The following is a 15873-nucleotide window of genomic DNA, read 5'->3' as shown; positions in this document are numbered from 1 at the left end:
TGAATGACAAATTCAACTGGACAGACAGAAATTCAGGGACTGACAGATCTGCTGTGAAAAGTTGAGTCCCAGAGAGGATGGAGGATGGTTAAATGCCAATAGCAGAGTTACTCTGTAAGAACAGAGGTCACCTTGAACCCAACAGGCTGGTCAGGAGATCAAAACAGGATCTTTTCAGAGCCAGATCAGAATGAAACTTCTTTTCCTAGATACCTTAAGAAATATTGTTTATTAAGCCCTCTCAGCATGTGTCAGCCTATGTGTACTCACACAGGCTGTGTATGTCCTCAAGGATGTGGCCCATTGGCCAGAATACTTGCAGAGAAAACTCTGGGAAAAATTAATCTCAAGCTACAGGGAAACCTGTGGAGCCAGGTTTTGGGCAAGAGCACTGTACAGCAGTGGAATTCCAGCACATAAAAATGTCTGTATCCCCAGGAAAACCATACCTTACCCAACAACTGATTTCAATCAATGATCATAGAATGACAGAGAAGACGCCACTTGTTTTAAAGAAAAGATACTTTGTGAGATTAGTTTCCCTTCTACTACCTTCAGAAAAGCACCTGATATTTTCCAAACTAATTTTGAAAAATCACTAAGACCCAATAGCCTCATAGAAAATTGTCCCAGTCTTTCCTTATCCTAACATGAGATGGCATTTTTGAAAAGGAAAAAAAAAAAAAAAAAAAAAAAAAAAAACAACAACAAAAAACCCACAAACTTCCTCCAGCTATTTCCTCAGTATTTCCATGCATTGTTATGGCACAAAGCACAGCCAATGAGGATTAAATGGGTAACTTCATAATTTGAGGTAAGAGCAAGAAAGTCGAGGTAAAGTTTCTAATGAAATTTCTTCATCTCAGGACTTCTGAACTTGTCTTCTAATTTGTTAAAGCTGTCAGACTCTCTGATATACAGAATTTCAGAGAGAAGTCTCCAGGAAAAAGGAAAGGTAAGGTGATTTTTTGATGGGAAGCTAATATCAGAAATAAATATAGGGCACCTTTCTCCTGCTTCTTGAGATAAAACTTTCTGAGAGGCTGAATAGACTTTGCATTTTCTTAATGGTGATACATTTTTTTTTCAATTTAAAATCCTATGCAAGTGAAATACTGCTTTCATTGATGATCACAGAAGGAAATCAATTCAGCATTACACATTTTGAAATAGATCCCATAAATTGCTTTAGTCCCTGATTGCACCACAAGTGTGACAGCTCATACAGCTGAGGCTCTGTCTTTCTGTTTAGAGAACAGATAGTATTCTCACTGCCACTTTATTAGCAGAGCAGGTGAGTTTGCAGTAAAGATAGAAGTGAGAAAGGTCTGCTGACATCAGATTAATATAGACATTTATTTCTTGATAGTATTTGATTTTCAAAGGCTCTTGAGAATTTAGTGTTCAAATCTTTGAGATTCTTGATGTATTATACCATACAAGGTCATTTATGTCACTGAAAACTTGATGGGCAATAGCTCTTGCCATCAGATAACACTCAGTATGTGCAAACACAGGCTGAAAACTGCATCCATTTTTGGCTGTAATGCTGAAGGTCCAGTCTCATGAGCTGCTGAGAGCTCAATTTGTCTTACTTGTGCTGAATTAATCATAAAGAAGTATGGGAAACATTAGACCTTTGTCTCAGAGAAACTGTCAGGGTGACATTAAGGGATTATTAGCATTGAACCAGAGACTGCTGCTGCTGGAGCAGGGACGGGAGCTTGAATGCTGTTGGAAGCCAGTCCCATATCCAGACTCCAGGAGGCCAGTTCCCTCTAACTGAAAATGTATGGGCAGTGAAAATTGGTGCCAGTATGCCTAACTCATAAAGAAACCAGTACATTTCACAGCCTGAAAATGTGTCAGCCTCTTGGACCTGTGAAGCTGAGCAAAATGGAGACAGAGTCCTTTTAATTCTGCTTTCCGTTTTGCTACAACTAGTGAAACACCACTGCTTGTCTCATGGCAGAAGCTTACCAAAACTTGGCTCTGAAGAAATGTTTTGTCCCCCAGAAGAACCTCAGCAGGAAAAATAAATATATCTTTACGAAGTCAAACAGGCACTGCAAGTGTCACTGTACACCACATTTCTCAACTCAAAGAGGTGCATGCTTTCAGCCCTGCTGTTTCCAAGCTACAAATCCTCACATTACTTAAACTAATATCACAATGGACAATTATAACACTCTAAAAATCCTTTCTTCTCAGGAGGTAATTAAAGCCTCTAGAATAGGGGGTGAGGGAGCATACAAGCCTGCAAACCACTCTTGGTGAGGAAAATTCAACAAGGACAACATTTGGATGATGCACAATCATCTTTAGTGGCCTTGCTTCTCTCCAGCTCCACAGTCCAAGGACTTACCTTAAGAAATGTCAAAGCATGCAAAGCCAAAAAAAAAAAAGCAGCACTCTTTCCTTTGCTTTTCTTTAAACCTTGCAAAGGGTGGACATTGAAATATCACCTACTATGCATGTAAAGACACTTGCAGTTCTGTCATGGAATTAAGCTATGAAAAAATGTTCACATAATGAATACAGTCAGATTTCAGGTGACGTAACTTTGGAAGGATTTCTTCTGGAAGAGGTGAAAGAGTTGTTTAAGACTTTCAGACAGTTTTGTGGGTTTACTCGAAACCCCTGCACTTACTTTCATAACATTTCTTGTACCTCCAAGGACAAGATGTGTTAGCATTGGGAATAGCTGTGCTCAGGGCTCAGGGATATACAGTGGCTGGACAGCCAGAGACTGCTGGAAATTGATAGGACTCCAGTATACAATAGGAGGGAGATGAAAGGATGCAAAATCAAAGCTGATAAAAGATGTGTAGCTATTGTATATGTCTGATGTTCGTCACTGAAAGCTTTCATTTTCATGTACTAACGGAAGAAAAATATTCACTGCCTCGATTCTGACATTGAGATTGGATAGACAAAGGGAAGAAGCTGCACAGATACTGCACAAATAAATATAGCCCTAAATGCAGGGGAAATCTCTGTGTCTAAGTGGGTGAGTGGACGTGTGCATATGCACCTACAAACACGTGTCAAGTGAGCTGTTTACGTACTGGAACTTCTCAGGCTGGTCTAAGTCCATGTGGCTATAGATTGTGAGGGAACTGTATCTATAATATCATTCACTGCCTGTGAAAAGGTGCTTTCAATTTTCACTGGCACATAGCAGCCAATGTTTGATAGCCACAGAAGACAGTAAATGATGCCTTTGATTTTTTTTTTTCTTTGATATAATAATCTTGGAGTAAACAACCATTTGTTCCTCTTTCTTTTCCAGTCTAAAGGCAGTCACAGACTTATCGATAGAGGAGGAAGTTCTCCAGTGGCTCCGGCAGGTGCAGCTTGGGGACTGTGTACAGGCACGACCGACCCAGACACCTTCTGATACACAGCCTGCACAGCTGGGCAAGGCTGGCAGGACCTGGGGGGAGAGATAAAAGGCAAGAATAAGCACCCTCAAACCCACCACCGGTATGAGTCAAAGCAAAAAACACCAGCAAGATTTGAAACTCAGACCAAGCACTACACAATGATTTGCTGAGGTCAGGGAAACTTAGATACGTTATTGTTTGTATTAAAGTTGTGTTGTCAGAGTTGGTTCAGCAATTTGAAAGCTGGGAGCACTAAACACCTTTTTCTGTATGCACAGCTAGGCTGTTTGCCATCTTTTCTTGAGCAAACACCTAAAACACCATAAAGTGTCTGCACTGGAGAGAGAGCTCTGGAATGCATAGCCCTTGCTCAGGGTATAAGATAACCCCCAGCAGTTTTGTGAGGATAAATACAGTACAGTTAATTGTTCGTATATACAGAACATGCTTTTTCCAACTACTGCTGTCTCAGCAGGTACCTGCACCAGTAGTAACTGCAACCTAGCCTTTTTACATGGCCACAGTCTCAGAATATTTATGTTTGTCAGTCAGTCCAGTGCTCCTCAAAACATTGCTTACTGCAACATCTAAGTTTAGGTAAGTCTGACTGAAGGGAAAACTTTTGAAGAAAGGTCTCAAAGATAGAAAGTGTTCAATTGTTTTTTTTTTCAAAAAGACATTGAGGAAAAGGAAGGAAGGGAGGCAAAAAGGGAGGAAGGCAAGGAAGGAAGGCAGGCAGGAAGGAAGGAAGGCAGGAAGGCAGGAAGGCAGGAAGGCAGGAAGGCAGGAAGGCAGGAAGGAAGGCAGGAAGGCAGGAAGGCAGGAAGGAAGGAAGGAAGGAAGGAAGGAAGGAAGGAAGGAAGGAAGGAAGGAAGGAAGGAAGGAAGGAAGGAAGGAAGGAAGGAAGGAAGGAAGGAAGGAAGGAAGGAAGGAAGGAAGGAAGGAAGGAAGGAAGGAAGGAAGGAAGGAAGGAAGGAAGGAAGGAAGGAAGGAAGGAAGGAAGGAAGGAAGGAAAAACAACAACAAAAAAACAAGACATGAAGATGTGAAGTCTTTTTGTCCTTCCCTTGCTGCATGTGAGAAGTCTTGTTAAACATCAGAGGGTCGAGTGGTTGGAAAGCTGTCAGAGGACTCATCCTGGGCTCTTTATCTACACCAACTCTGATTCACTCAGGGCAATGGTAGCAGGACACTTGGCAGTGCTGCCTTTGCTCCCACAGTCTGCCACTGAGCTCTGAGCAACTCAGGTATGGGGACAGAAGTCACACAAGGTGAGAAGCATTCAAACAAAATTCTTCTGGGAAGGTTTTAGACATGACAAATTAAAGCTCTGCATGAAAAGTCATGGAGAAAGGGAACAGGACAGAAGGATATTAAGCCAATGTTTCATTTCCTCCATAAAGCCCACCTGTATTCAGAGGGTTGGAACAAAGCCTATATGCAACACTGGCATTTATTAATTTACCATGCAAGAGTTGTTGCTTTTTGTGCGCATCATGCTTTGGTCCTTGGTGGGTCGTGAGCAGGCTCAGGAAGGTGGGAGGCCTTGGATGGGGGTAAGCACCATTCACCCTCTGAGTCAGAAAAGCCTCAAGAGACACAGACCAACTAACAGGGCACCAGTGAGCTGGGAAACACAGAGGTTAGAGGAGGGGGAACTAATTCAGCAAGCCCATAGCACAGGGATATTGCTCTTGGATGCATCAAGTTCTGGCTAAATGTTGTGCAGGTGAAAACAGTACAAGAGGATCCTGATTCATTTCTCCTCAGAGGCTTCTTCCAGTAAACAGGAAAGATAATTAATTGCAGGAAGCCTGGAGGTAAACAGCAAGGTGCTGGTCTGTGCTGGGATTGCAGCCCCATAAACCACATGGAAGAGCTGTGAAGCTGAAAAGTCACCTGGCAAAGAGCTCTGCATTCTCCTGGCAACTGAGGACACACTCACTCATTGAGCCATGGTGCAAGGTTGAACACTGGATGATGGTACTAAAATATTATCTATTAATAAACTTTCATGGTAGTTTTTAACACTAGGAGTCCCATTAGGTAAATATATGTGATTTTCCTTCAGTAGATAGGAAAAGAAAGCACAGAATAACTGACTGATTTACCTGCTAAAACCATAGCACCAGGTGGCAGATCTAACAACAAAACAGATTTCTGTGTCATGTGTTGGAGGTTTGAAGGCAGCAGAGAAAGAGAATTTATGTAGAGCATTACTTATAAAAGCAGTTAAGAAATATACTTTGGTAAAGGATACAAATACTGCTTTACTTTAAAAAGGAGAAGAAAGGAGACCATTACCTTCCCGAAGCAGAAGCACCTGCTCCACTTTGCTGTGTGGCATGGCAAGATCCAGGGCACATTTGAGGTCAGCATTTCTGCATTTTGGGTTAGCACCATAGTCTGTCAGCAAGACAACTATCTCCACACTGGGTTTCCTCGCTGCCGCGTGCAGGGGGGTGTCCAATCGCTTCCCCACGTTCACATTGGCTCCTTGGGTGAACAAGGGCTCATGGTTAGAGCTGGTGGGCAGCAGGGACTGTCTGAACCTGCATCACACAGGCCGGTTTCCACCAGTAGCCTCAATAGATGAAGGGGATGGATGGCACACAGGACTTCCCCCATCTCTCAGCAGCAGCTGTGCAAAGCTCATCAGGTCAAACACCTGCTCTGGCAGAGTGCTCTGGGCCACCAAACCCTGTCTGCGATGCCCAGAATTGAGCAGCCTGATCTTCAACTCAAAACATATTCAAAGCCTACCATATGTTCTTAAAGTTGTTAATGGCATAAAATCTAATATGGATTATGTTAATTTAATTGCCGGGGGGAAAAAAATAGAAACCTTTTGGTATCTCATTGTAATAAGTCTGGAAGCACAGCAAGCAAAATGTTTGCCCCAGGCTGGCTGGGCACAGCAGAGCCACACTTTGAGCAGGTGTAAGTCAGCTACTGCACACTGACAGCAAAAATTTATGCTAGTTCATAGGCTGTGCCTGGACCTGCAGTGTTTATTCTTCCAAGTGTCTTTACTGCTGTCCTCATCATCCACTGAGGAGGAGATGGAGTTAATGGTTCCGATAAACTGCTATGTTAAGCAAGAGTTGATTTTGGTCAGTAATATTAGCCAGCATTTTCTGTGCATCCTGTTATCATGCTAGAAAACTGAAATTCTTTTTTCACATTCAGATAGCTTCAGGGAGGTCTCTGTAATTAAGAAGGCTTTTCACTTAGAAGTCATAATTTCTTTATCAACACAGGGGAAATTTTTAATGGCCTCAAATGAGTCTGACAGAGTCAGAGACCAGCGGCGTTGGCTCACACCACCATAGCTCTCCCCCGGCCCCTTTTCCAGGTGTACCTAGCTCCAAAAGCTTCTTGACACATTCTGTTCTCTGGTACGTGCAGGCCATGTAGAGAGGAGTCCCATGCTGTGGGTCTTCTTGGTCAATGTCAACCTCATGGGCCAGAAGGGTCTCCATGCACTCCCTGTGACCTGTGGAGGGAAGAGCCATCACTGAATTGCTGCAGAGGAGAACACACCCAGATACAACTGTGAGGCACAAGAGCTGTGAAAAAGCCAAGCCTGTTTATCTGTACTGATATGGAAATAATTTTTTTAATGCTTTGTAAGTGACAAAAGACACATTTGTCATGTAGTTATTGTTGGCTTCGCTCACACCCCTCACACCCAGAACATCATCTCTTGACTGCTTCGTGGATGGGCGAGGGCAGGTGGCTCCCCAACTGCGCCTTGGCTCCAAATTCCAGCAGCATGTTGACACAGGCTGCACTGCCACTGCAGCAGGCGTTGAACAGAGGAGTGATGCCATCGATGGTGGCCGCATTGACCTGCAATGGAAGACACTCAGGATAATCCAGTTTGACAGGAACGCCCTTGCAACACACCTCCTGTGCACACCAGAAGTGCACCAGAATGAGACTCTTGCCTTGTGTAATTTCAGGAATTAATTTACTTACAACTTTCTGAGTTATATGTTGTGACATAACATACAGAACATTCTCCTTTGATGTCTGCCCTCTTTCCCAGATAGTTAGTGCCACAAGGCAGAAACCCTGCCTGCTCTGAATGCTCCTGCTGGAGCTGCTAAGAAATGCAATTTTTTTATTCTTTCTTTTTTTTTTTTTTTAATGTGAAGCAGCTGAGTATTTTCAAGATTGTTTAGTTTGCACCAGCCTCGAGGTGGAACACCCTCAAATGAAAATGGATTTGCTTTTTAAATGAAAACATTTACTTTCTGTTTAATACTTTTATCTGAACACACATTTCCAGGAAAAGAAATTTTCATAGAAACATAATCCCAAACAGAAAAGGAGCTTGAAGAAGCTGGTATGCATGTGTGTCTGTGCAAGACAGAAATTTTCTTCCCCAACTTCTGGTGTAAAGACCTGGCAAGAACCACTGTTGCTATTCTCCATTGGGACAGCAGAGCTGTAGATCACAGAATCACAGAGCATGCTGAGTTGGAAGGGACCCATCAGTATCATGGAGTCCAACTCCTGGCCTTGGGCAGGGCACCCCAAGAATCACACCATATCCCTGTTTATGCTATATTTAACTACATAGCAAGCCCTCAAGGCCAATTTATGAAGCAAATCTGCATGGCGGACTTCATAAACAACTCTGTGGCACACTGGAGAAGAGCAATGGATTATGCAAGCACATGCCAATTTGTAAAATTTCCACTGCCCTCACCTCCTCCCAGTGTCATCAGGCTGGTGTGGCTGAAGCTCCTGGAGGCACTGGAGGTCTCTTGACTGTTTTGGTGGTGATTAGTTTCTTGCCATATAAATTTTACTTGAAAACCCAGCTGACATAAAAATATTCTTATATATTTCATCCATTCCTTAATCTCTATTGTGAACATGTACTCTGCCTTAGGTCCAGCTGTGGGAATTGTTATTTTATTAGCAGATAAAATGTTCTGTTGCTTCAAGCACATCCATTTTTACTTACATGAGACTCCCAACCTCCCCATAGAAAACCAGATGTAATTCCAGTGATCACTGGTGATGGGGGGAGGGGGAGGGTAAAGGTGTGAGTTACTTTCTTCGATGTTATTTCACTTAGCAGCTTTCATTCATTTTCCATCAATCGTGACTATGTTTCACACACAAAGGGAAAACAAAAGAGAATAAAGGGATGACACAAGGGGGAGACAAATCTATCACCCGGGGAAACAGAACACTGTTAAGTTTTTCCACATTTCTGTCTGAGATGTCCACTGCATCTTGGCCCTGACACATGGACAGCACATCCAACATCCCACTGATGCGGAGAGCATCTGTTCCCAGGTGCCCATGTCCCCAGTGGCATCCCCAGGACTTACCTGGGCACCGTTTTCCAGCAGCACCTTGGCACAGGCCACGTGGCCACCCAGGCAGGCCTCGTGGAGAGCTGACACACGGTCCGTGGTCACCAGGTTCACGTTGAAACCCTGCAACCAGGACCAGGGTGTGAGGGGAAAGCCCTGCCTGAAGCACAGCTCCTGCAGGGCTGGTGGGGTGCCCATGGCAGGGAGAGCCATGGCAGAGCTGCGTGTCCAGGGAAAGGGCTCAGGTTGGATTGGTGCTGTTCAGTGATTTCTTGTCCCCACAAACCACAGCTCATGATGGGGTTGAAGAGGGAGCAATTACAAGCTATGCCTTCTATTTCTAGATCTTTATGATGCACTGTCAATTGCAGGAAAGGCATCACATTTCTTTAACTTATAAGGGTGGCATTCCCTTCCCTATTAAGTCCTGCACCAGGAGCTACAGCTGGAGGGATTCACCTCACGTCCCTGAATGAGGATGCTTCTGGCATCTGCAGATATCTGTAGCTCAGCTGGAGCTGGCAGCTCCTTCAGTGGGGAGAAACAGGATTCCCTAGGATATGCTTCATCCCATGCTAAAGCAGCTGTTTTCAGTAAAGCAGACAAATTGTATCCTAAAAGTTCTTTCATTCACTGCGTAGGGTACCCAAGTGTGTTTCACTCAGAGGTACTAAGTGCCTGGTAAACCTATAAGAGAGATGAATCAAATCCCACCCACAAGTCAGTTCCTCTCAACTGACCATCCAGGAAATGTTTTACACTGGAAGAAAGAACAGTGATATACAAATGCCTTATTTCAGGTATTTCCCTAATTGACAGTTGCCATATCTATTCCTGCAGAAAGACAAGCCAGATATATTCACAAAGGGGAAAGCAGTTGTCATATGTGTTTTCCTCTGAATGCAACTACATCTCCTGGTAATTAGAATTTCACAGCCATGCGTGAGAACAGGCCTGGAAGCAGCTCTATCTTCTGCTTGATGCCGTATTTTGAAGTACAGTTGGTGTCTGCCTGACGTGCTATAGACAGGGCAGCTCACGAGATGGCAGCAACGCACTTTGTGGTACACAGTACCCAATGCAATGGGCAGAAAGAAGTACCTGGGAGCAACCTCACACAGCAAAAAAGGCAGCAGTCCTGACTCCGTGAGTATTAAAAGCACTATAAACACTTCAGGCCAAGCATTACATGATAGAAAAACAATCTTTTTCAGTCATGTGAAAGTATTATTAATGTAGAAGTTGTTGCTAAAATTTCTCATGCATTACAACGGTGCTAGAGGAATAGACAAAACCTTGAAAAAATAGAGATTATTCCATTTTCTAATTGTATGGTTGGTTCATATTTTGTTTTATCAGCATATTCCTTGAAGATGAATTCCTTCTAGATACTCCTAATAAGGAGACCTATTCTCAATTATTACTCATAGATACATGTATATATATTTTTAACTAATAAAACTCAGTCATATCAAAGAAAGAATAAGCACTGATATCTTGGGAAAAACAACAATTCCTTCCATTACAAAATGAAGAATAAGTTGTAGATCTTACAATGGCTGTTTGCCAAACATCACTCATGATAAACCTTGTGTTCTATGCACATGAAAAATCAAACTCTTTTTTCAAGCATTGAAACAGGCGTTGGTGAGTTCTTGAGCCATTTGAAAACTCCAGCACTACATCACCTCCCTATGTCCAGGCATTGCCTGTGCAGCCAGAGCCTCAGTGGCTTTCTTGAAACCTATGGTGTTGCAGTAGAGACTTCGAGTGTCCCACAGATACTCAAGTACAGTTCCATCCTTCATTTCAGGCTAGTAGTATAACTATATCGGAAGCAATGAGCAATGATTATGCTGCTCCATAAACAATTTCATCCCTGCATTTATCAATCTGTGGTGACTCAGCTCCAATTCAGGCTCTACAGACATTGCTGCCCTGATCTCTTTTCATCAGCAAGGACCTTCATTTTTTACTTCCAAAATTAAATTTCTTCAGGAAAAGGAGAAATGGTGGATTAACTAAATGATATAACCACACTGCTGGGTGCTTCCTCAGTGTACAACCCTGAGCAGTGCATAACCAGGGCATCTGGCAAACAACCACAACACTGGGTGCTCCATGAAGCAAATGGTGTAAGGTCAGCATAAATGGAGATAGAGGAGTCAGAAAACCATCAAATCCCTAAATGAATAAAGCCTTTTTCTTTTTATCTCTAACCTCCATTACTTCCTTTTCCATAAAAATCACTTTATGTCAGCAAGTGAAGGAAAGAGGGATCAGAAAATGGGAGGGTGAATACTGTCTGTAAACAGCATTCTTTTTTAGCTGCAGCTATGCCTCAAAAGATGTCTGGAGAGGAGGCTTTCACACTGGCAACTCCACTACTTGAGGATGTTGTCCATTAGAGCTGTGGCCTCTGGTAATAATTATTTACCTTGACTATAAAAAGTCTGATAGCCAAGTCAAAAGCTTTACAGTCAGGGAATTAATTTCCTTGCAGTTGCCTTGGAGGCAGGAGGGAGAGGGGGACAGTTACCTATTCATGCTAGATGAGGACACTGAGTTTAAGCAAAGGTGGTAAGGAAGATGATTGGCAGAGCACAAAGAACCATAACCTCTTTTCATATCCAGCTTCTTTTCCTTCTCATGTATTCTCTCCTCCTCTCTTCCTTTTGGCTGAACTCTCAGTTCCTTTTGGAGCAGAGGGTTTCAGGCGGACTTCATAAAAGGCAAGATGCACTTTTACAGCTTTTTACTGTTTTGAGGGTTTCTTTTAATGTACATATACCTATTTATTGTCCCTATTCTCAAGCCTAGTTGCATGGTTCATCATTGAGAAAGAGCACAAGGATCACTGTTTATTATATAGCAAGCTGCAGGGTGTGATATTCTTTGTCCCAGGCTTGTCCCTAGCTTCTTAACTGAGCAGACTAATACATGCCCAGAGGTGTTTGTGCTGATACATTATTCATACAGCCATATTTCTTATGCCCTGTTGCAGTCTATTACCAGCTCACCAGCCCATAAATGCAATTCATGTGAAATCACCTTGCTTCCCAGCCTTTTCTTTCCCTGTGGGCTTTTACCTGTGCAATCAAGGTTTTCAGAGAGAGAAGGCGTCCCTGGAAGGCAGCATCATGAAGAGGGGATCGGTCTGCCCAGCTGCCTGAAACAGCAAATGCATGGAAGCTAATTCAGGGATGCAGCAAAAGCAGATCTTGGGAGGACAGGGGAAGCAAAGCCACGTGTAAATGCAGATCAGGACTGAAATCAATGTGGGCTTAGCAGTGAAACTGTTTGATGAATAAATTTCAGCAGAGCAGCTGAGGAATCAGCAATCCTGAGAAAGCTGGCTGCTCACTAAGGGACCTAACCAAAAGCTTCTTGGCAGAACTTTTAAAAGAACAGCTAAAAACATGTTTCAGCAAAGATCACTAGTTCAGTGCTGCTGGGTCTCACATGGAGACTTCAGAACCCTGCAATTCTCCTACTCAAAACCACTTTTCCTCGGGAGCTCTTGTCACAAATTGCATCCCAGCTTCTCTGACACTTTGTTAAGACCCTCATAGCAGGGTTGACTTGTCTATCAAATGAATTCTGGCATGTCCTTGGCAGTTTTATTTCCTGCACTGACAATTTCATAAATAACATCCTCCCTCTCAGACTAGCATGTAACAGGTATAACCATTCTCTTCACTGAAATATTTTAGAAAATACATGGAAAAACAAATTCTGCCTGAAGGCTTTACTTTTCTTCTTTAATAATTCTGAGATGCTGAACTGTTCAGACTCCTTCACGTAGGCTTGCTTGCCCTTTTTCTTATCCTAATCTATTTATGTGCCAAGAAAAATAATTCTTTAGGCTAGCTACTACCTGCAAGCATAGACATTCAGCTCAGGTTAAATCCCTGCCATTCAAATAGAGAGCAAATTTACTTGTCCTATATTAAAATTTATAACCATCCTGTGACACTGTGTAGTAAGTATTTCTCCAAAGGCCAGCTGCATTTCCAGTACCACAGGACAGAAGCAATACCAGTGTTTGCATTCATGCTCTGTTGTACAGCAAACCCATGGGCACTGTATTTGAAACTCTTGTCCTGTTTAATTTTTTCAGCTATGCTGCACACCAGAGAGAATAGAAAGGGTGATTTATCTCCATTTCACATGCTACCCAAGGCAGGGAGAAATCAATGAGAGGCATGAACACATCCATGGGGACTTGAGGCCAAGGACACAGCAGAGGTTTTACCCTTGGCCAAAGGAATCTCCTTTTGTTACCCAAGGACTAGGATGCACTTCAGCTATTGGAGTTACAGTTTTAAATATAGTGATTACCTTTGTTTCCATTCATTTACAAAGCACTTCTTGGACTCCTAAGGTAGGAAACTGGCATGGAAAGACCAGCTGGCACAATATATAGCAAGGCTCTGAATGACACATCAGTCAAAATGACGGAAACAGGAACCATGTAGGGACCAAGAAACATCTTCCTGAAAACCTCCCAAATACCCCACACCTCTCATCATGCTGGTGACTGAAACAGGCAAGCTCAGTTCAGAAAGTCAGAAGACGCTGCAAGTGACAAAGCCCAGAGCCCTTATACAGTAGGAAGATTCGGGAGTTACTCAGACAACAGAGCTACAGGGCCTTATTTAACCTTTTATGCAGAGTATAACTCGTGCGAGTGCGTGTTCTCACATGCATTTCCAGGGCATTTCCAATGCATGTGGATGCACACACAGCCTCAGGACAACACACACTGCTGCACACTCCCACGCCAGCCACCACAACCTACCTCCCTGAAACGTGTGGCAAATATAGTTTCCATACGGAGCACATCTCCCCTGCTCAGCTGGGAGTGACATGGCTGAAAGTGCTCTTTTTAAATGCCTACAGATAAATTATGCAGCCCTGCTGCTGCTGCGCTACTTCACTGCAAAGAAAAAAGGTTGTGAAGCTCTGGCTGTAATATGATATAGTGCCCCAGCAATAACATCACATGATCTTACATTTTGTAAGATTATCCTTAATGGCTTTCTGCAAATGGCAACTTGCAGATAAAAATATGTTATGGCCTGCTGAATTTCAAGGCACCTCAATAAGAACCTCTTGAAGGAAAAACTGCTGTTCACCACGTGTCAGACTATGATTGCATAAAAGTGCTTGGAAAAAAATGACAGTATCAAATGACTGGAATTATATTCTAGAGAATAAAAGATAAATTAATAACCAAGACATGCCTGTATATATACAGGCTTCATAAAGGCTTTGTCAAAAATGTTTGGCTGCAGTATTTCTCTCGGCCAGATCTTAATCTCCCTGCTTTGGGTGGCCATCCCACACCATCTGTGTTCTGATGCCATTCCTGTGCCTGTTCATGATGGCACAATCATGAAGCAAGTGCCCAGCAAATGAGTCACATAGAAATGTGTGATGTCACAATGCTGATCAGAATCTTCAGCAAGGAAAATAAGCCCTCATTAGCAGTAAATTGAAAATACCATGTCATTTTAATTAGTGGAATTAACAGGAATGCAAACACATGCCTATTCATTATTATGCCAGTGATGTGAAGGACTAAAATCACTTGAAAAAAAAAACAAAACCATGACCTGCTAAGTAACCTATGAAATACAACATATTCTTGAGCTGTGTATTTTTCAGAACAATTTTAGCTGCATTCATTTTTATAATCTGATTTAACAAACCAAGGGTTCTTGGCTTGGATTCATAAAGTCATTAGTTATATCCTCCTAGCATCACCTTTCAGAAAATCAACGTGCTAAAATCTTTCCCTAAATATTCTCTGGCAGTAAAACTGGATGTTTAGTAAAACCATCTGTAACCACTGATAAAGAACACCTTGTATCTGAGAACAGTATTTTTATTTACCATAGTGCACTGACCAAATGTCATCCTCATTCTAGCTGGATAATTGTTGGAGTCTCGTATTTTGCACACCTAAACCATGCCAACACATACTGACACTGCAAAGACCCCAGAAATGGGAGGCACTTCAGGTTAACACATTTACCCCTACATTTAGCAAAAAATCCCTCTTTTCATGGTGACTCGCTGATTTAAATCCTCAAGTTACAAAAATGTGGCAAATAAACATTTAAATGTTAGAGTCCATATTTTTACTTTACCTGGGACTATTCCATAGATCTCTTCTGCTATCCTGGCAGCTTCTTTTCTGTTGCCTTTAACAATATAGAAATGTGTCAGCAAAGCCAAGGAAATCTTAATTAAAAGCTTGAAGCAGAACAAAGCAAAAATGGCAAAATAAATGTTAGTGAAAGAATGGAGTATAGAGCCGCCCTCCATTTTGGTTTGCTCTTTGAATAGTTTCTCAGGTTGGCTAAGTTGCACTGGGCTATTCTTGGTATCATATGTCATCTATTTAAATCCTTCAGGACCTGCTGTTCCTCAGTTACCAAAAATACATCCTGGTTTTATTTGGTATGAGGTGTTTGATGCTAAATAACAATATCAAGGATAAGATATTTTGAACATCTCTGCATACAGGAAACAAATGAGAAAGTCCTTTCCAAACCTACATAAATGGGAATAAATTTTCAGACAGATGCTCTCCATACCACCTGAAAGGCTACATCCACATTACATTTATTCTTAGAGGTAGCAGTTCCATTTACAAAGACTGCATAGATAAAGTTGCAGAAATTGTTCAGAGATGCTGCAAAAAGAATACTTTTCTGTCTTTTCCATCTTGAGAACAGGCCTTGCTGGTACTCAGATACAGAACAAAGGCAAACATGTCAAAGAAAACCATTATCATGAAAAAATTTGAAATAAATCCACATGGCCAAAGCCAGGGCTAAGAAGTCAAAGTTATTCTAGGAGGAGAAAAATACTTTGAAATTGCACAAAAAGGAACATATATCTGACGCTCCTCGATTTGCATTTTCACATATCATTTTTTCCATTACTCAGGGATAAAGAATGGTGTCCATTGATATCTCTTGCAAACAGCATTGTCTGTTTCAGAAATATTTTTACACTATCCTCCATTGATTCAAAGGTGTAATATTTGAAATTGAACAAGATGCACCCTTTATTTAACTGCCCTTTTTTTCATTTTGAAGGCACATAGATTCAAATAAATACATGCAGAAAAATCCCTT

The 15873-nt window shown here is 42.1% G+C and overlaps 1 protein-coding gene across 1 annotated transcript; it reads right to left on the bottom strand.

Moving 5' to 3' along the window:
* Window positions 1–3247: 3247 nt before the first annotated feature.
* ASB11 (ankyrin repeat and SOCS box containing 11) lies at window positions 3248–13644 on the bottom strand. The gene is made up of 7 exons (XM_053970501.1): window positions 13524–13644; window positions 11812–11891; window positions 8738–8845; window positions 7090–7238; window positions 6748–6884; window positions 5691–5882; window positions 3248–3436 (listed from the first exon to the last, which is right to left on the bottom strand). Exons 1-7 carry the CDS (start codon window positions 13591–13593, stop codon window positions 3312–3314), a joined length of 861 nt encoding a protein of 286 aa, XP_053826476.1. The 5' UTR covers window positions 13594–13644; the 3' UTR covers window positions 3248–3311.
* Between the last annotated feature and the right edge of the window lie 2229 nt (window positions 13645–15873).

The sequence above is a fragment of the Vidua macroura genome, chromosome 2 (genome assembly GCF_024509145.1).
Source record: "Vidua macroura isolate BioBank_ID:100142 chromosome 2, ASM2450914v1, whole genome shotgun sequence".
NCBI lineage: Eukaryota > Metazoa > Chordata > Aves > Passeriformes > Viduidae > Vidua > Vidua macroura.
The sequence above is the reverse complement of the archived record's forward strand: the minus strand, read 5'-3'. Positions and strand labels throughout refer to the sequence as shown.